Source organism: Oratosquilla oratoria, chromosome 1 (assembly GCF_046742065.1).
Source record: "Oratosquilla oratoria isolate Oo_2021 chromosome 1, ASM4674206v1, whole genome shotgun sequence".
Lineage (NCBI taxonomy): Eukaryota > Metazoa > Arthropoda > Malacostraca > Stomatopoda > Squillidae > Oratosquilla > Oratosquilla oratoria.
Window position 1 is genome coordinate 126,335,167 of NC_134777.1, and position 20,874 is coordinate 126,356,040.

At 40.6% G+C, this 20,874-nt stretch overlaps 1 protein-coding gene across 7 annotated transcripts in view; it reads left to right on the forward strand.

Annotated features, from left to right (window-relative positions):
- The window catches only part of gem (transcription factor CP2 like gemini), a 56,682-nt gene that overhangs the window by 2,589 nt on the left and 33,219 nt on the right, over window positions 1-20,874 (forward strand). For 4 of the 7 annotated variants that reach the window (XR_012966507.1, XM_076187151.1, XM_076187160.1 and 1 more), the window contains exons 2-9: window positions 2,259-2,325; window positions 8,443-8,631; window positions 9,303-9,418; window positions 11,694-11,869; window positions 13,897-14,142; window positions 15,145-15,267; window positions 16,080-16,203; window positions 20,511-20,621. Coding sequence is in view for 6 of the 7 variants with exons in the window: in XM_076187151.1 (XP_076043266.1) it covers window position 2,325; window positions 8,443-8,631; window positions 9,303-9,418; window positions 11,694-11,869; window positions 13,897-14,142; window positions 15,145-15,267; window positions 16,080-16,203; window positions 20,511-20,621 (1,086 nt within the window). In the remaining variant the exon portion in view is untranslated. Of the gene's footprint in view, window positions 1-2,258; window positions 2,434-8,442; window positions 8,632-9,302; window positions 9,419-11,693; window positions 11,870-13,896; window positions 14,143-15,144; window positions 15,268-16,079; window positions 16,204-20,510; window positions 20,622-20,874 lie in introns of all 7 variants that reach the window. The other 3 variants (XM_076187169.1, XM_076187187.1, XM_076187178.1) reach the window with 3 other exon arrangements.

Genomic DNA, 20,874 nt, shown 5'->3' on the forward strand with positions numbered 1-20,874 from the left:
TAACCATCTCCAATCCCAGCCCTTTACCTTTGCATCTACCTCCTGCACCACCCCCATCTATGTTCACATTGAACAGCCAAGGCAACATGACACATCCGTGGCAAAGTCCCACATCTACCTCAGACCACTCATGCTCTCCATTTCTAATTCTAACACAGGTTCTACTACTCTCATAAAAACTCTTGACAGCTCTTGACCACTTCAGTACAACGACGCCTACGTAAGCGTCATGAGGCACAAGTGGGTAAACGAGGATGCCAGTGTCAGCATCTTGATATATTTTTGTAGTTATACATGAGTTACCCCCGGATTGTGTGAACTGGTTTGATCAGGTTTTCTGTGTTTATTATTACTCAGATTAAAAAAAGAACAAGTAATACAGCAGTGACTTTATATTTTATAATGCGAGTAGTGTGATGCATCGTTCATATGGCAGCCAATTCCGCACGCAAGAATTAGACTTGTACTGAAGTGGTTAACACTTTTCCTCCTATCCCAAATATTTGTAATACCTACCACAGTGCCTTCCTGTCTACCCTGCCATAAGCCTTTTCCAAATCCATAAAGGCCCCCCCAAAAAGTCTTACCATTTGCTAAAGCTTTCTCACATTGTCTTGCCACAAAAATCTGATTCATGCAACCGCTACCTTTCCTAAACCCACACTGCTCCTCACCAATTAATCTTGTCCTCTCCTAATCCTCTCAGTCAAAACACTCCCTTCCCAACTACACTCAAACTGATTCCTCTGAAACTGCTACTCACATAAGTCCCCTTTTCCCCTGTAAAGTGGAACTATACAGGCATCTCCAGTCTTCCGGCACACTGCCCTTTTTTTAGACAAATGTTACAACCTCACCAGCCAGTCCACCTTTACTATACCTCCCTTCTTCAGACACTCCGCATGACACCCGTCTGACCCAGGTGCTATGCCTACTTTTTTTTTTTTTTTTTTTTTTTTTTTTTTACTGCTTTCATCTCATTTAATTTCTCCCCTATTTTCCTCATTCATCACTTATTTTCTTAGTGCCTCCCACTGCAGCCATCTTTCTCTATCCTCCTTCACATTTAGCAACTCCCTAAAATACCCTGCCCATCTTCCTCTTACTGCCGCCTCTTCCATTATCGTCTCTTCATCTGCACCTTTTACATTTTCTTCTTTACTTGATTTGCCCTCCTTCCTATCTTGATTTCCTTCCAAAACATCTTTTCATTACTTTCAAAATTTTCTGTCATGCTCTTCCCCCATTTTTCATTGGCTCTCCTTTTTGCCTCCTTTACCTTATGTTTTACTTTTCTTCTTTTTTCTTTGTACCTCTCATATGTTTCATCCTGTTTTGTGACCAATCTGTGAATGCTCATTTTATTTTTCTACAACCTTCTTTGCTTCATCATCCCACTACTTACTACCCATTCTTCTATTTCCTTGTATCCTCCTTGTTCCACACACCATCTTTGCATACCTTGTGACTCACTCCTTGAAACATCCCCATTCCTCCACTCCTAGTTCTACTCTATACTTCACTTCCTCCCATACTTCTCTCAGCTTCTTGTACACCTTCTCCTTTTCCTTCTCATTTTAGCAGTTTACTCTAAGCACCTCCCTACCTTCTGTCCTTTTCCTCTTTCTCCATCTATCCTCCACTCTGATCCTACCTTCCACCAAAAAATGATCCAATATTCCCCCACTCTTTCCCCTAAGAACATGTACATACAAAACTCTTCATACTCTCTTCCTGGGTACCACTGTATAGCCTGTTAAGGTCCTATCTACCACCCTTCCATCCACCACCCTCTTCCTAAATACTGAGGTAGATATCATCAACTCTCCACTACAATTTTTTCCTGGCACTCCACTCTCTATTGGTTCATCACCTACTCTAGTATTGAGATTTCCCAATATCACTAGGGTACACATACCAATGGAGACGCACTTGCCCTATGCAGACGCATTTGACACAAAAAAACTCCTACCTGCCGATGGTGAATAGATAGGAGCATAATTATAGGCTCAAAAAATCACTTAACTATCCCCTCATAATGTGACATAGTCTTACGTACCTAATCCAAATAGGTACGTGACTGCAGGATATGAAATAAGAAAAAGTACTGTTTTTGAAAGAATCCTTACGAAAACCTAAGAATTTTATTTTATTTACTTATTATTATTATTATTATTTATTTATTTATTTTTTATTTATTGAATTTTTTTTTTTTTTTTTTTCTGTTCCTTAACAGATTTTTATTCCATTTTTTGCAGGTGGCTTGTGCATGGCTTTATGCATACTTGTGCATCAGAAACTGCTTCCCATTGCATGCAGGGGATAGTTAAGTGATTTTTTGAGCCTATAATTATGCTCCTATCTATTCACCATTGGGAGGTAGAAGTTTTTTTGTGTCAAATGCATCTGCATAGGGCAAGTGCATCTCCATTGGTACGCGTACCCTACATTGACATTTCTCCCTAATCCCTCTATGCATTTATTTAAACTTATCCAAAAAGCCTCCCTTTCCTCTACACTCTTCTAATAATCAGGCCCATATGCACTTACAAAGACCCACATCTCTCCAGTTTCACCTTCATCTACATTAACTTTGAAGAAACCTTCCACTCCACACATTTACCTATCTCTTCACTTACTAATATAGCCACCCCTTCTCTCCCTCTTCCTCTCTTCACTCCCAACACCCTCCCCACTACACTCCCAAAATCAAACTCACCTCTCCCTTTCAATTTAGTTTCACTCAGTGCTAACATATCCATTTTTCTTCTTGCAAACATACTGTCTATATCTTCCATTTTACTCTCATCTGTTCCATATATATTAAAAGACTCAAATCTTAGGGTTCTAGATGGAAAACTCCTCCCAGACCCTCTTCTGCTTTTCTTATGTCCCATTTGGGGCTTCAGAAAGCAAGATGCCTAGTCCTATTATCTGTCACATTTTAATTGTCTTTTACGACTCAAGTTGAAACACTGTGGCAGTAATCTTTCTCCCCTACCACAGGGCCAGGCAAAAATGGAAATGCACATTTAGAGAAGTGGTACAGGACAGTATTAAGAGTGGGGTAGACAGCATAACAGAGGGACAGTTGCAGTATAATAAAGTAGTATCATTTCTTGACCCTAAAGTATCAAATGGATGCTACAGAGCAGATTTTTACCTCAAGATAACATACAGCCAATACCCCAGATGGGTAATCAATTTTTTTATAATTTTTTAAATAGTTACTTTATCAAAGATTGCGTAAACATATCTTTTCTGAAGGTTAGGAGGATGTTGCTTCTGTTTTGGCACCCTGTTAGTTGTGGATGGGGTTAGTACAGGTGTGAAATGCAAGGGTAATGATTATGGGTTTGGAGATGGTTAACGAGAGTGGAGTGAAGTGAGGTATTTGTTTTATGGTGATGGTACTGCTTATGGCTGATTCAGAGGAGGGCCTAAGGGAGCTCTTACCTGATTCTCAAACATGATGGGCTTCCTGCCCACACATCAAGCAATGCAATGAAACTCAAAAAGGATAGCAACAGAAGAGACCTGAAAAATAACAGCTTCCCACACAGAGTGATCGATATATGGAACAAATTGGATGAAAAAATAGTGTGTGCAAACACAATACAAGAATTTAAGAAAAAACTTGATCTTGCGAGATACAAAAATGGGTCATCACGAGCATTGCTCCCCTTCCCATATAATACAACTAGGAACATACAAGGCATGGAATTATAAGAAATTTAATTGGATACAGCTTTTTTCCTAAAGAAAAATATTTAACCGAGTAACAATATAGTCTTTACTGGAGATTTTAATTGCAATGAGGTAAACTGTGAAGAATGGGAAGCAAGCAGAAAAGCAGATTCCTGGGGAAATGCCCTGTTGAGTATAGCAATGAACCCAGTGGGTAAATGAAGTGGCCCAGGTAAGAGGAGATGACATTCCCACAAGATTAGACCTGTTACTAACCAAAGAGCCAGATATCATCAGCTCATTGAACTACCTTTGCCCCCTATGAAGAAATGACCATGTAATAATTGAATTTCAGTTAGAGGATGAGGAAATGAGCCAAGGAATGAATCACATGCAAGGGAGATTCAACTTTAGAAAAGCAGATTACTTAGTGTTGAAAAAATTCTTTGACAAAGTAAACTGGGAGGAATTCATGAATACCACAGGAATAAGGAGGAAGTGGGAAATCTTTCTTGACATTTACAACTGGAGAGCGAGCAAACATGTGCCAAAGGCTAGTGGGAGGAAAAACCAGAAACAAGACTGGTTTAACAAAGAGTGAGAGATTGTGAAAAAGGCCAGGGATGTACATACATATACCAAAGGCTTTTCCCCCCTTACACAGGGGTAGCCAAAAAGAAAAAAGCATAGAAATCACTCCCACCCATTTTATTTCCCATATATTCCACTCCCCTCCACCCTCCTCCCTCTCTCCTATCTTGGCACCTCCTGGATGACGGGTCATCCCTGCATCCTGTCCACTGCAGGGATGACCCGTCATCCAGGAGGTGCCAAGGATGTGGCTTGGGGAAAATGGAGGAAGAGAAGAAACAAAAAAAAAAAAAAAAAAGCTTGCATACAAACTAGGAATGACTATACAAGAATTCACAGAGGAAGAATTATTTTTTTGAGAAGGATGTAATAGATAAATGCAAAGAAGAATTGAAACTGTTTTACAGGTTCATAAATTGTAAATTGAAAAGGTAGTAATAACCAAGCTAATAGTGGGTAGCGAGGTCTTTGAAAAAGCCTCAGCTCAGGTAGAAATAATGAATGTAAATTCCCAATTGGTCCTCATAAGAGAACACTTTTGGAGAAAAGTTGGGGGAGCAAAAAAACAGGTTTAGAAAATATAAATATAGAAGTGAGGGAAGTGGTCAATCTCCTAGGATCATTGGATATGACAAAAGCTTCAGGACTTATGGGATCTCAAATTGGATATTTAAAGAATGTAGGGAACAAATGGCAGACAAGATCCACAGCCTTATTACATGTTCATTGAAAAAAGGCATTGTGTTGTTTGGTTGGAAAAGAGCAAATGTGGTGCCAATTCACAAAGGTGGAAATAAGGAGACACCACTAAATTATAGGCCAGTATCACTGACCAGCACAATAGTTTAATTATGTGGAAAGATTGATGGACCAAATATCTTGAAAAAAAAAAAAAGATCATTCTGACTGACAGTCAATTTGACTTCAGATCTGAAAGTTCATGTATATTGAACCTTTTGAGCCTTTAATTGAGAGCAATTGTTGTGTTGCAAGAGATGGAGGGGTGGGTAGACTGTGTGTACCTGGATGAAGAGAAGGCATTTGATAAAGTACCTCACAGTCGACTTCTGTGGAGATTGGAGGACTGAGAGGCAAACTACCAGAATGGATGAATAATTTTTTTGAAGGAAAGATATATGAGGCCAGTATTAAAAAATAAGATGTCAAGCTGGAGAGCAGTAATGAGCAGAGTTCCACAAGGCTCCAGTATTTGCACCAGTAATATATCTTGTCTTGTCACTGACATGATGGAAGGAACAATGAGCTATGTCAATATGTTTGCAGATGATGCAAAAATCATGAGAAGAATGAAAATGAGAATAGTAGACTATTGCAAAAAAGATCTAGACACTATTTTTGCATGGAGCCAAGAATGGGAAATGAAGTTCAATACCAAAAAAATGCAAAGTAGTAGAAATGGACAATAGTAGCAAAAGGCCATCCGTAAACTATACCGGGAAGTGAAGCCATTACAAAAGCAAAAGAGGAGAAAGATTTGGGAGTGTTGATACAACACAGACATATCAGCAGGACTGAGGGAGACATAGGGACTTCTGCAGAAGTTTAAGTGGTGTTTCACTATGTGGATGAAGGATGGTTACAAAACTTAATAGAAACCATGGTACATCCAAAACTGGAATATGCATCAATAGTATGATCCCCAAACAGAATGGAGGATATAAGCAAGATAGAATAAAAATTGCAGCAACCAAACTGGTCCCCAGCCTGGCAGATAAACCATATGAGGAGAGACTAAAAGCACTGGGTCTGCCAACTTTGAAAGATCAAAGAGAAAAAGTGATACAATTACAGTATTCAGGTCTCTATAGGGCATAGATTGCATTGACAGAAGAGATCTCTTGATTAAAGATGGGAGGGCTTTAAGAGGTCATGGGGGCAAATTAAGAAAGACCACATGCCTAAAGGATGTGAAATACCATTTTCCATGTGCATAAATACTTGGAATAGATTTGGAAATCTCTGTCTCGCTCTCTTTCCTTCCTGTCTCTCTTTCCTCTCTCTCCCCCTCCCTCTCTCTCTCTCTCTCTCCCTCTCTCTCTCCCTCCCTCCCTCCCTCTCTCTCTCTCTCTCTCTCTCTCCCCTTCTCACTCTCTCATTTCTCTCTCCTCACCTCTCTCCCTCCTCTCACCTCTCTCTCTCTATCTCTCTCTCTCTCTCTCTCTCTCTCTCTCTCTCTCTCTCACTCTCTCTCTCTCTCTCTCTCTCTCTCTCTCTCTCTCTCTCTCTCTCTCTCTCTCTCTCCCTCCCTCTCTCTCTTTCATTTGTGTTTGTATTATGTAATGGATAGGTAGGATTAAGGGCTCTTGCATAGAATGTATGCCAATCATTTGTATGTGCTTCCATTAAGAGGATTTTTGGTTTTTGTGTGTAGATGTTCTGTTGGAGTAGTTTTAGTGCATCCCATTTTTATTATAGTTAAGCTGTTCCATACAATGTGAAATACTTGTGCACACATCAGGTTGCCTGATGTACGATGATCCATCACAATATGAGCTGTTATACTCGTTCATTCACCCTGAATAAATATAACATCACAGAAAACATGATCAAGCCTTATCACAGAATATGGGAGTCACTCAGCTACTACAAGATAAATATAATTAGGAAGTCGACACTGGTATACTCATAAACCCCACTCATGGCTCTTGGCGCAAACATAGGGGTCATCATATTCAAGAAGTTAATGTTTTGTTTTGTGTACTTTGTCTATGATTTCTTGATATAAGAGAACTATGTTGGGGAGACATAGTTGATTGTGGCTCTTATAAACTGTTCGTAGACTTTCTTCTGTACTTGATACTGATTTTAGTATGTGTATTTTCTAGTTGAATTCAAAACTATGGTAGTTGGACTTATAGGGACAAGGCCTCAAGAGGTGTTGTTCCCTAGACTCTGGCCGAGGAGTCCTGTCTCCCTGAGGAATGCCATGGCTGGAACAGGGTTTTCCCAAAAATACATATAAAGTTGTTGGTGTGTGTATTTGTGTACAGTGCAGTCTTCCATAATGGATTGTACAGTATGGGGTGAAGTGTTACATCCTGGAAAGTTATCTGTGATGAGTTGAACTCTATACTACGATTAGGTAAAAATTTCAGAGAGGAATACAAAATTTTATGCTAAAATCCTGAACACCAATCAGCCATCTCATTATATCACACAAGCACTACCAGCCAAACACAAAAAAAAAAAAAAAAGTTGCTACTCAAATATATACATCCTACCTCCAATACTACACAGTACATCAGCACAAACACGTTTACACTCGGGTCACTAAAGAACCTCTTTGAGACAATATTTCACTAACAACTCCTCCCAGACATCAGCCCCACAGACCCCCCCCCCCACATGAGAAACAAAATTCATACTGGCACATTTATATCTAAGGCATCATCCAACATTAAAACAGTATCAACATGAATATGCTTAACCACAAACCCAAACTACCCTAGATGTAACCATCATATAGAAGACACTGAACACCTTTTCCCACAATGCCCCACTCTAACAATGCCTAGACAGCAACACAGTATTTCTTCCCTGAGTGATCTATGGGCCTGCCTGGTGGCTGTAACCAGTTACCTAAGAGCTGTGGATATCCTACAGGAGAGGCAATGGGAAATGGAATTATTAGGGGGGGGAGGATCTTGCAAGAAAGAACTTGGGTAGTGGATTGGTTGATTCTTTCATTGTCCACATTTGTAATGCTTTGTCAGTGAAGTAGTTGATGTAGCCATACCTCTTCAGTCACAGAATGGATCTCCCCTTTTTGCCGTAGTCTTTACTGTCAAGGTATTGAGGAATTGAGAACACTTTTTGTGTTCGAAATTGACAACTGCCAACAGTTTTGGTAGAGTAAACACCATATGGAGAAAAGTCATTATTGATTGTACATTTCACCTCTTCAAGCTTTATCAAGTACAGAGAAAAAGAATACAAAATCTGAGTATATGAAGGGACTAGGAAAAGGTTCCAGGTCACATGGCTGGAAAAACTTATGGATGGTGGTTGGTCTTCCAAAACCTTTAAAAAAATATATAGTTAATGATGGGCTTCATCCTCAAATGGTGTTTATTCTTTTTGTTTTTTTTGTTTTATTCAGTTTTGTCATTAATATTTTTCTTTACATACAAATTTGTCTTTCAGTGTCAAGCCCACGGGTTCAGATGACTGATTCTGGGGGCCTGTCTGGGGAAGGTGGCGGTGTAGGTAGAACTAGAAAAAGAATATTAGACTCTTCGGAATTGCACGAAGATGATATCACTCTTAAGCAGTCAGGGCTGTTTTCAGAGTGGCAGGAAGGAGTATTCAAATCGGTGATTCCAAACAAAAAAGGTATGTTGGATCATAGTTTCGTAAGTCATTAACCTCTTCAATACGAGTCAAATATTTGCTCACACGTTAGCTGTGTGATGTACAATGATGCATCTCAATATGCACATTATAGAAAATAAAGTTACAGCTGTTATACTCATTCTCTTTTACCCAGAATGTTTGTAACCACTGAAAAAGTGATCAAGCCTGTTCACAACTACAAAATAAATATAACCAGGAAGCCGATGATGGCATCCTCATATACTCACTTGCACCTCACGGTGCCTATGTAGGCATCATCATATTTAAGGGGGTTGACCTTAGTTTTACATGCTTTGACTTGGCTACCCCCTCTATAAGGGGAAGAGGGCCTGTAGTGTATCTCTATGTGTGAGATTAATCTTAGTAACATATATTTCACTTCCCTTTGTGTTGTCATGTCATTGGGTTTATTATGATAGAGCTTCCCAAATGTGATCCTTTCAACCTGACCATGCCATGTTGAACATGAAGTTGTGTAAGGAACTATTCTTGGCATGGAAGGGGGTAAACCTAAGTGAGGGATACTACAAATTTGTGATTTTACATCTGTTTACTGGAACTGACTTTTTGGGAAGAGATGCCTGAAATTCAACTTGTGTTACAGATAATAGTACTAATGGTGGCATAAATTATTCCTGTTTGTGTTATAGGTTTTCTTACCCTTGATCATGGACACATACGGCAGTGGCAACCTGATGACATCGATCAAGGATTAGCTGCAGATTTAGATGACTCACTCTCGGGCCTTGGAGTTGATATCAGCACTGTGAGTGTCATCTCAAATGTTATCCTTCTATATAAACAAAATAATTTGGTATATAAATGCACATACAAATTTAAGATCAGTGATGTGCAGTGGTGGTGGAAAGAAAACTCAGAATATTTCTTCTTTACATTTCCGTAATGCCTTTTTCAGAGAGAATACACAAAAATTTGTAATATAACCATTATGTACCATGCTTATCTTGTGAGTTGCTTGGGTAACTCTCCTTCTAATCATATTCTGTTCTTTGATAAATATACATTTCTTGACCCTGAAACTGTGGCTAGACTAATCAAACTGTCTTTGTGGTTGAATGTTTCTTGTGAGATGTTATGTACTGGATCATTTATTATGCTCATTCTTTTATAACATCCTTTGTGCAATAGTCCCCTGTCTCACTATCTTGGAAAGTGACCAAGACTAGGACTGGTGATGGGTACCTGCATGTGGTAGTCCTTCAAGATGGATAACAAATTTTCTAATTTTCAAAACATAACCCTTTCACCTCTATTAGGAGGTGCAGCCCCGAGCAACTGACACTTGATCTCCAGATTAGGCCCAATATCTTTTATCACATGGAGACAATTGGCATATGCTCCATTTCCCCTACTACTTTGAGCTAGTGATATAGAAGCAGTCCCACAGTAATACAACACAGATATTAGTCCAGAATTTCTTCCCAAAGAGGTCTGTGGGAGGGCCAAAAACCATCAACCTGTAGACATTATCCCCACAGAAAGAAGAGGAAGAAGAAGAAGAAATAAAAACTAAGAAAAGTAAGAACCACATGTGCATGTTTGCATTCAGGACACCATCCAGCTTTAAAACAGTATCAACACAGAATGGGCCTGGCCACAGAATCGAACTGCTGTCGATACAACCATCACACAGAGGACACTGAAATCTCATCCTACACTAGCTCTTCCTAGACAACAGCAAAATACATTTCTTGGGTGATGTAGACCCACTCAGTTACCTGGGAGCTTTGGGTCTCCTGCAAGTAAGACCTGGAGTATTGGATTGGTTGATTGATCCAAACTTGTGGCTAGACTAATGAAATCATCTCTGTAGTTGAATGTTTCTTGAGAGATGGACAGAAGTTAAAAGGTATTTTGTATCTTCTACTGTTTCTATTCTTTGGCCTCAGTAGATCCTAGTATTTTGTGGTGGGTATGTCTGCCATTTTCAAACTATTCTACATAGAGAACTATGCAATATACTAGATACTTCGCAAAGAAGGAAATAAGGAAGCATGTGAGAGGTATAAAGTAAAATGGATGGAAGCATTAGGTAAGATGAAGGAGACCAAAAGTAGAATGGAAGTGAGGGCTTGATTGATTTATTATTATTAGTACAGTTTACAATATTAGAAGAATATATAATTGGAAGCATATGATTTACATTCTCCCTGAGGAAATTATTATTGAAATGTTTGTTTCAAGTTTAACATCACAGAACTCCCCTGTTCTGAGAGAGCTGGGAATGTAAAAGAATAAAAACTTTCGTTACTACCACAGCAGCACTCCTGTCTTGAATACTTGCAGTTTAGTAATGTTCATTTATTAATCCCTTGAACACAGTGGCATGTTTGTTTTTTCAGGCTACTGACAAACATCTTTAGTCAGCTTTGGGATGACTGGTTCATTAATGAAGATAAGGGGAAAATATCCTTAAACAAGAAATGTGTGGATTAAATCAAGTATATACCACTTTGTTGAAAGGGATTAATGGAAATCAGGATATATTTTGGAAATTCAAAAGATATTTTAGGAATGTATGATATATATAAATAATTCTATTTAGTCTTACATATGTAAGAATATATATGTAAAGAATAAAAATTTCTGTTTTCACTTCCTAGCTTACCAGATGAAAGATGGAGTACCCTTAATTTTTTTTCCTTTTTCATCATCTGGATTAAAGAGTATCTCAGTGACTAGTCAGCCCCCTTTCCTCCTATTCCCCAATATTTGAAGTTGTCTCATTGTTGAATGAAATCCTTTGTCATTACCCAGAACAAAATTTATTAATGATTTGCACTCATTTCATATCATAGTAACACTAAACATTCCAAGCTTTCTTCAATGCAAACAGTGCTGTATCGACCTACAAAAATTAATAATGATTTGCACTCATTTCATATCATAATAACATTAAACATTCCAAGGTTTCTTCAATGCAAACCGTGCTGTATTGACCTACAAAAATTATTAATGATTTGCACTCATTTCATATCATAGTAACATTAAACATGCCAAGCTTTCTTCAATGCAAACAGTGCTGTATTGACCCGCAGGCATCATACAACATGAGTGAAGCTCTACTGGCTCTACCCAATGTGTCCTTGTTCAAGCAAGAAGCACTTTCCCCAACAAAACAAGAAACCCATTCCTCAGCCTCCTCCATCAGTTTTGATGAAAACTCACAGAGTAATACTACAGAGAAACTAATAAGGTTTGTTTATAGTAGATTTGTTGTTTACAAAGACTTGGATAAGTGGTTGTATATTTTTTTGATTATTTTTTTGTTTAATTTTTATAGTAGTGTGTCAAGAGTTTTTCCAAGAGTAGTAGAGTCTGATAAAATTGGAAAAGGAGAGAGCAAGTGGTTTGAGATGAAAGTGGGACTCCAACAGGAATGTGTGATGTTACCATGGCTGTTCAATGTGTGCATGGAAGGTGCAAGAGGTAAAGACAAGGGTAATGGACGGGAATGGAGATGGTTAAAGAAAATGGAGAAAAATTGGGAGGTGAGTCAGTTATTGTTTGTTGACAACACTGCTTGCAGAAGGGTCAGAGGAGGGATTAAGGGAGATGGTGATGGAGTTTGTGAGGGTTTGCAATAAAAAGTTTAAAGTAAATTTGGGTGAAAGTAAGGTGATGAGATGTACAAGGGGAGAGGATGGTAGCAAGTTGGAAGCAAGTCTAAAAGGAGAGAGGCAGGAGGAAGTAGCTTTAGGTATTTGGGGTCACATGTGGCAGGAAAGGAAGGAGTGGAGGTGGAAGTAAAATGTAGACTGAGAGAAGAAAGTACTTTGAGGGATTAAGTGTCATGTGAAGTAGGCATTTGGGAGTGGATGCAAAGGGGAGACTGTATGAAGGGGTGGTTGTGCCAACAGCACTTTATGGGGCAGAGACATGGAATTTGAGGGAGGCAGAGAGGAAGAGTTTAACCCCTTCCATACGGTGCCGCACACGTAGGCGTCATGAGGAGCAAGTGGATTCGCGACGCTGCCATATCGGCGTCTTGATTATATTTATTGTAGTCGCCCCTGTGTTTTTACATTCTCCCAAATGCGCCCTTAATCCCATTCTCTGTGGTTTTCAAAATTCGCGGGTGAAAGAGAGAACGATCGATATAAGCGGCGACTATATTTTATGATGCGAATATTATTTCGTTACGTCGTACGGCTGGCATTGGCTGCTCCCCGCGAGATTTAAGTCCCGTATTGAAGTGGTTAAATGTGTTTGAGATGAAAGTCTGAGAAGTATGGTAGGGGTTACAAGGTTGGATAGAATGAGAATCAAGGGTGTAAGAAGGAGAGCTAGGGTGGAAAAGGAGATGGCAAATAGAGTTGATGGTTTGAACTGAAGATGAGATGGATGGATGGGGTGAAAGGGGCATTAAGCAAGAGGGGAATGTCTGTTGAGCAAGGAAGAGAGGAGGCAGGAGATAGGGGTGAGTGGAGAAAGGCTGTGTACAGATGATACTGTAATGGGAGGAAGGGAGGGGATTGGGGTGGGTAGGAAATGGTTATGTATGAATGGTGATTTGACATACCCGGAAGGGATTTCTCCCCATGTTTTCTTTTTCTTCATGAGGGGACAAAAGTTGTCGATTAAATGAAGCAGCCTTGCTTTGTATGTGCTGTGTCTTGCTGCATTGCTAAAATGAGAGTAAAGAAAGGGTGGTAGGTGGGAGTGGGTACTTAACTCTTGGCTTGGCTACCTCCCTTATAAGGGGGAAAAAGTCATTGGTATATAGATAGAATTTTTATTCATACATACAGAGGTACATATACCAAGTGCTTTTTCCCCTTTACAAGTGAGGTAGCCAAGCCAGTTTTAATTTATATGTGTAGTTTATTTTATTTGCCTATTTACAATAGTTATGTGTGAATGATATTTTGACACAGCCCAAAGGAATTTCTTTGTCTTCTCTTCTTCTGCATGAGGGGAAGGAGAGGGGGGGGAGGTCTCTGATTAAATGAAGGAACCTTGATGTGGATATGCTGTATCTTGTTGCATTGCTTCAGACCCAGGGCAGTGGGTGAGATGCAGGGATGACCCGTCATCCAGGTGAAGACAAGAAAAGAGGGAGGGAGGGGTTGTGAATGGGAGTGGATTGGGTGGGGATGAAATGTGTGGGAGTGGAATTATGCCTTTTTGATGTTGGCTGCCTCCCTTGTAAGGGGGAAAATGCCTTTGGTAAATGTATGTATGTATTTACATTTTGATTTGATTTATTTTCATATCTTCCAGGATACTAAATGCTGGGAGTACAGATGACATACCAAGCCCACAGACATTTCACCATCTACTACAGCATGTGAACCCTTCCAGCCAGTACACAACTACCACCACAAGCAGTACCACAAGTCAGTCACAGACCTTTACCAGTAGTCCGTCTCATCAACTTGTAACGTCTCCAACTGCCATTACCTCTGTGTCTTCATCAGAACTCAAACCTGTGGCTCCCAGCCTTGTGTCTGGGTATGATGATAGCAGGTGAGGATTATGGTCTTGTTTCTCAGTGGTCATCAAACAAGATTGTACTTTTTATATTATTCATACCACAAAAGACATATTTTTCATTTCTTTTTTATTCCACTCATTAAAGTGCTTATGGGAGGGTCTTGATTGAGAGGATTAGGAGAGGAATAGGGGGAGTAAATGGTGAGGAACAGTGGGTTTAGGACAGGTAGGGGTTGTGTGGATTGGGTTTTTGTGGTAAGACATGTGAGAAAGGTAAGGATGTTTTTTTGGGCCTTTATGGATTTGGAAAAGGCTTATGACAGGGTAGATAGGAAGGCACTGTGGGAGGAATTGTAGATATATAGGAGAAAAGGAAAGCTTTTAAGAGCAGTCGAGTTTTTACGAGAGTAGTAGATCTTGTGTTAAAATCAGAAATGGAGAGAGCGAGTAGTTTGAGGTAAAAGTAGGACTTCACCAGGGATTTGTTATGTCACCATGGCTGTTCAATTTATACATGGATGGGGTGGTGCGAGAGGTAAACACAAGGGTAATAGGTCAGGGATTAGAGATAGTTAAAGAAAATGGAGAAAAGTGGTATATAAGCCAGTTTTGTTTGCTGATGACACTGTGCTTGTAGCAGAATCAGAGGAGGGATTGAGGAAGTTAGTGACAGAGTTTGGGAAGGTGTGTGAAAGAAGGAAGTTAAAGATAAATGAGGCAGCCTTGCTGTGGATGTGCTGTGTCTTGTGATACTGCCTCTGACCCAGGGCAGTTGGTGAGATGCAGGGATGACCCATCATCCAAGAGGAGCCAAGATAAGAGGGAGGGAGGAGGGGTGGTTGGGAGTGGAGTATGTGGGAATGGAATGAGTGGGATTGGATTTTATGCCTTTGTTTTTGGGTTACCTCTCTTGTAATGGGGAAAAGGCCTTTGGTATATGTATGTCTGTATTGAAGTGGAGCATAGCTTCAGAGGCATAAAGTATTTCTTAGCCATTAATTTACTTTTGTCAGTTTACATGGTGTTTTGTCATAGATTTCAGTATATATTGGGAGCTGCAACATCCATCGCCACCAAAGTCAATGAAGAAAGTTTGACTTACCTTAACCAAGGACAGAGCTATGAAATTAAAGTCAAGAAACTTGGAGACCTGACAAGGTTAGTGTAAGAGTGAAACGTGTTTCTCAAGAATGCCCATGGGTGGAGTTTCTTGTGTCTTGGGATGTTGCTGAATATTACACACATTTTGAATGAATCTTGGACTTTTCCTCTGTCTGTAATGGGAGATCATAACAGGGAGATATACTTTTTAGTTTAATAACGGATGATATAGGGGCAGGGGTCCGTCGTTATATCCGATGGAAATACCGGACAGATCCATTATATCCCAAAGTTTGTCCAGTATTAGAAATTAGTAGGATTAGAAATCACAGTAAACCCTCAATATAACGGATGATATGGGGATGGGTCTGTCATGATATCCAAAGATCTGTTACAGCTGAAGATCTCTCACTATCATGGATGAAAATCTGTTATAGCAAGGGTTTGTCCAGTTAGATTTTTTGTCCACTGTATCCAATATCCGGTATATTGAGATCTGTTATACCGAGGGTTTACTGTAGTGTATTAGAATTAGGGGTGGTCAGTGGCTAAGTGGCTTAGGTCAGGAGTGTAAGTGGTTTGAGACTTTCTGGTGGAGCAAATTGTGATAAAGGTGCACTGCATTAAACTCCCTGCTTCAGAAAGTCCACCATAAGGAAACACCATCTTAGTACTATCTCGGTGGGGTTTTCGGTGATGTTAAGATGTTAAACTGAATCTTGTTCAGATTACATCACAAATATATAGGTGATTACATCACAAATATATAGGTCTCAGATAACATCACTAATATGTAGGTCAGTTAAGGGAAATAAAATCACTAATTATATATATATATATATATTTTTTTTTTTGCATTTTCCTTACAGTTGTAAAGGACGACTGTATCACACCATTCTGAGAATTTGTTTCCACGAGAGACGACTGCAGTACATGGAAAAGGAACAGTTGCAGTCGTGGCAGATGATGAGACCTGGAGAACGGATTATTGAAGTGAGCTGTGAAGTTGTGTACGAGTAATATAGATGTATTTATAGATTTTTGTTTTGATAAACATACATACATATACCAAGGCTTTTTTCCCCCTTACCAGGGGGGTAGCCAAAAAGGACAAGGCACAAAAACATTCCCACCCATTTCATCCCTGAAAACACTCCACACCCCTCCGCCCTCCCTCCCATCTTAGCACCTCCTAGATGACGCGTCATCCCTGCACCCTGTCCACTGCCCTGGGTCAGAAGCAGTGTCGCAGGACACAGCACATCCACAGCAAGGCCGCTTCATTAAATCGGCGACCCCCCCCTCTCCGTCCCCCCATATAAAGGAGAGGACGGGGAGAAATCCCTTCAGGCTGCGTCAAAAATTTTTGCTCACACACACTACCTCACCCCCATTCCCCTGTCCAATCCACCTCATGCATCACAACATTTTCCATATACAACCATTCTCCATTCACCCCTGTCTTCTGTCCTCTCCCGTCTTTCCTCAACCGACATTCCCCTCTTCCCCAAAGCCCCCTTCACCCCATCCATCCATCTCATCCTAGGACGTCCCCTCATGTTCACTCTCTCCACATCTGCCTTCCATACCTCCTTTACTAGTCTTTCTTCACTCATTCTTTCCATGTGTCCAAACCATCCTAATACTCTTTCATCCACCCTATCTCCCAGCTCCCTTTCCACCCCTGTTCTCCTCCTCACTTCCTCATTTCTCACTCTATCTAGCCTAGTAACCCCCATCATACTTCTCAGACACTTCATCTCAAACACATTCAAGTTCCTTCTCTCTTCCTCTCTCATGTTCCATGTTTCTGCTCCATACAGTGCTGTTGGCACAATCACTCCTTCATACAGTCTCCTCTTAGCATCCATTCCCAGATTCCTATTCCTCATTACACTTTTTAAACCACCAAGGCATTTACTCGCTTCTCTCAATCTACATTCTACCTCCACCTTCACTCCACCCTTTCCTGCCACATTTGCACCCAAATATCTAAAACTATCCACTTCCTCCAGTCGCTCTCCCTTAATGCTCACTTCCAGATTACTGCCACTTTCACCCCTTGTACATCTCATCACCTTTTTTTTACCCACATTTATCTTCAGCTTTCTTCTATCACACACTCTCCCAAACTCTGTCACCAGCTTCCTCAATCCCTCCTCCGATCCTGCCACAAGCGCAGTGTGTCCGCAAACAACAGCTGGCTCACCTCCCACTTTTCTTTAAATGGTTTTATTCAGGTGAGCTGTGGACTCCAGCAGTAATAGGGTTTTATTCTGTTTATATTATTTTGGTTTGGGTACCATCAACTTTATAAAGTTGCCAAGTAATTGTCATGAGAAAAAAATGTAGTGAGGCAAGTGGACTTAGCAGAAAGTTTAGTGAAAATAGCTCTGTTGTATGGAAGATGTGGAGATGCAAGGATGACCCATCATCCAGGAGGAGCCAAGATAAGAGGGAGGGAAGTGGGTGAATGGGAGTGGAGTATGTGGGGATAGAATGGGTGGGATTGGATTTTATGCCTTTGTTTTTTTGCTACTTCCCTTGTAAGGAGGAAAAAGTCGTCAGTATATATATGTATGTATGGAAGGAACAGATCACATGAAGAATTGTCACCCCAGACTTTGACAGGGTGACAATTCTTCATGTGGGCTATCCTAGGGTGACAATTCTTCATGTGGGTTATCCTAGGGTGACAATTCTTCATGTGGGCTATCCTAGGGTGACAATTCTTCATGTGGGCCATCCTGAGTTTACGATTCTTTGTTTGTATAAGTTGATGACAATAATCTTAACCTTCATTCAACCTAATCTAACGTAACCTAACCTAATCTAACAAACCTAATATAACCTAACCTAATACAAGAATCTAACCCAACATAACCTAATCTTTATTCCACTGTTGATATTCAGCATACTGGGGTGACAGTTCTTCAGGTGGGATCTCATGGGGTGACGATTCTTCATGTGGGCGTTCTAGGGTGACAATTCTTCATGGGCCCCAAAGGAACTTACTGGAGAACATGATATCAATAGAGATGTACAGTTTGAGATCTGTATGTGTTATTAGGGAAATGGACAATGTGAAAAATGTTGGCCGGTGTATTTAGAAGAGAAGATAAATAGGGCCCTGATGAGATGGGGCCTGTGGAGAGAATGGAAGAGAAAAGTCCAGTCAAAAGAGTGTATGGAGTAAGTGTGGAAGGAAGGAAAAGAAGAAGAATACAGAAAATTGCATTGCTCCAACAAAGATATTGAGTTAACCTAACTCCCCTTCCCCCTTTCAGCATGGAATCCTATACTCACACCAAAAGTCCTTTTCCTATTAATAAGGGGGTGTAGCCCAACCAAGGCAAACACCCACCCCTTATCCCAATATATATATAAGGTGCGTACGGTAATTGTTTAATTTTTTTAGTCACACAAAAAAGGTCACAATTTAGTTGAAAATGCATTTATTGCAAAAAAGAAAATAGACTCTAACAGCATACTTCTGGTGTCCCGTTACTCAATGAATCCACCTTTGGCACATCAATGACGTCCTCAACATGCCCTTGAAACCTGGCACAGGCCTTCTTCACGACCTCCTTGGAGAGATTGGCGAAGACAACCGTGATCCGACTGATCAGATCATCTTTACTCCTGCATGGGGTGCGGTATCTCATTCAACTGTGCCCCATACAAAATAGTCCATTGGGTTGAGGTCAGGTGAGTTAGGAGGCCACACATCAGGGGCAGCGAAGTCAAAGAAATTGTCGGAGAGCCATTTCTGAGATTTTCTAGAGGTGTGACATGGTACCAAGTCCTGTTGCAACACATAGGTTCTACCAGCAGCTACTTCCTCAATCCACAGCTTCACATGGATCTGTAGGATGTCTATGTACACTTCGGTGCTCACCCTGAGCCCTTGAGGAAAGAAGAACAGGGGCATGACTCAGCAGACTACCCCAAACACCATAACAATTCCAGGAAACTTGGTATTCATGACTTTTGGCACATCCTTGGGACAGATAGCCAACCACCTGTTGCTCTTAGTTGTGGGTCTGGTCCTGGCAGAAGTTCTTTTCATCTGAAAAGAACCAGAGCATGTCATTCTCCAGAGGGTGCTTCAGTTTGTTGAGCATCTTCTTGCTCTTCTTGAATCAGTTCTCCTGCATCTTTGCAAAGAGGAGTTGACACTTATGCATTATGTGAAACTTGTATCTGATATCTTCATGCAAAGACTTCCTTACGGTACCCTCAGACACTTGCAGCTCTCTGGCAATGGACCTCGTGGACTGGCTGGGGTCGTCATCAACCATGGCTTGCAATTGAGTGACAAAATTCAGAATCCCTGTTGGTGTCTGATTGCCAAGAATGATGTTTCCTCTCAGCAGCACCTTCATAATCATAGTCAGAAGAAATCAGCTCCCTCCTGACGGTCCTGATGAACTGTTCAGTCACTTTTAGCAGTTCTGAGATCTTGCTGCTGCTGTGTCCAGTGGAGATTATTATAAGTACTGCATGCCTTTTCCGTAGATGAGGAAATGTAAAGCTCTCCATGGACGCAAGGTGTTGCTGGGACAGTCTCGACATCTACTGATCAGTTGCTTTTGTTTTGAGTGGTGTGGTTACCTGTGTCTTTCCACACCGTGTCCCTGAAACAACAAAACAATTACCATATGCACCCTGTAGATATACCAAAAAAGCCCTTTCTCTATCCACTCTTCACCTATCCAATGCCTTTTTGTTGTCCCAATTGTCGTAACTCATTATGGATGAAGGGTCATCTTTATTCCCTTCTCACTACCTGGATCAGAAGCATTGAAGCAAGACAACCTCAACAGCAGGGCAAGACAGCCAAAACTGGTTTACCCCCACTGCTTCATTACATGCTGTCTTCTCCTTTTCTGCATGAGGGGAGGGAGAGGGGGGTCACCGATTTAATGAAGCAGCCTTGCTTCAGATTTGCTGTCTTGTGACACTGCTTATGACCCAGGGCAGTGGAAAAGATACAGGGATGACCCGTCATCCAGAAGGTGCCAAGATAAGAGGGAGGGGAGTGAAGTATGTAGGGGTGGAATGGGTGAGAGTGGTTTCTATGCCTTTGATTTTTGGCTACCTCCAGTGTAAGGGGGAAGAAAACTTTTGGTATATGTATGTATGTATGCTTCATTACATGGCAACTATCCCACCTCAGTTGAGTAAAACCATTTAGTGTTAAATTAAGATCTAGAAAGGGCATAGTTGGAGAGAAGGGATGAAGCTGACAGAATTTTAAAGTTACAAAGTCTTGAAATTATGTGATTGTTTTTTTGCAGGTTGACTTCCCATTGTCATATGGAATTTCTGATGTAGTTCAAGATCCAGAGCAGCTCAATGTGTGCGAGTTTGATTGGGACCCAACTAAAGAAGTCGGAGTTTATATCAAGGTATGTATTTTCCAAGAATTTAGCTGGCTGAGTGGGTTCGGGTGTCATTGTAGCAAAGGTCAAGGGAATGGTGGTTCAAACCCTGCCACTGGCAAAATTGAACCAAGGGCATGTTTCATCAGATTCCTTGCTACAAAGTCCTCTATAAGGAGCACCATCCTAGCCTACTGAAAGAGGGAAATATATGACATTAAACCATATCATTATCACGTATACTCGTGTTTATATTTTGAAGGAATGGAAACATAGTAAT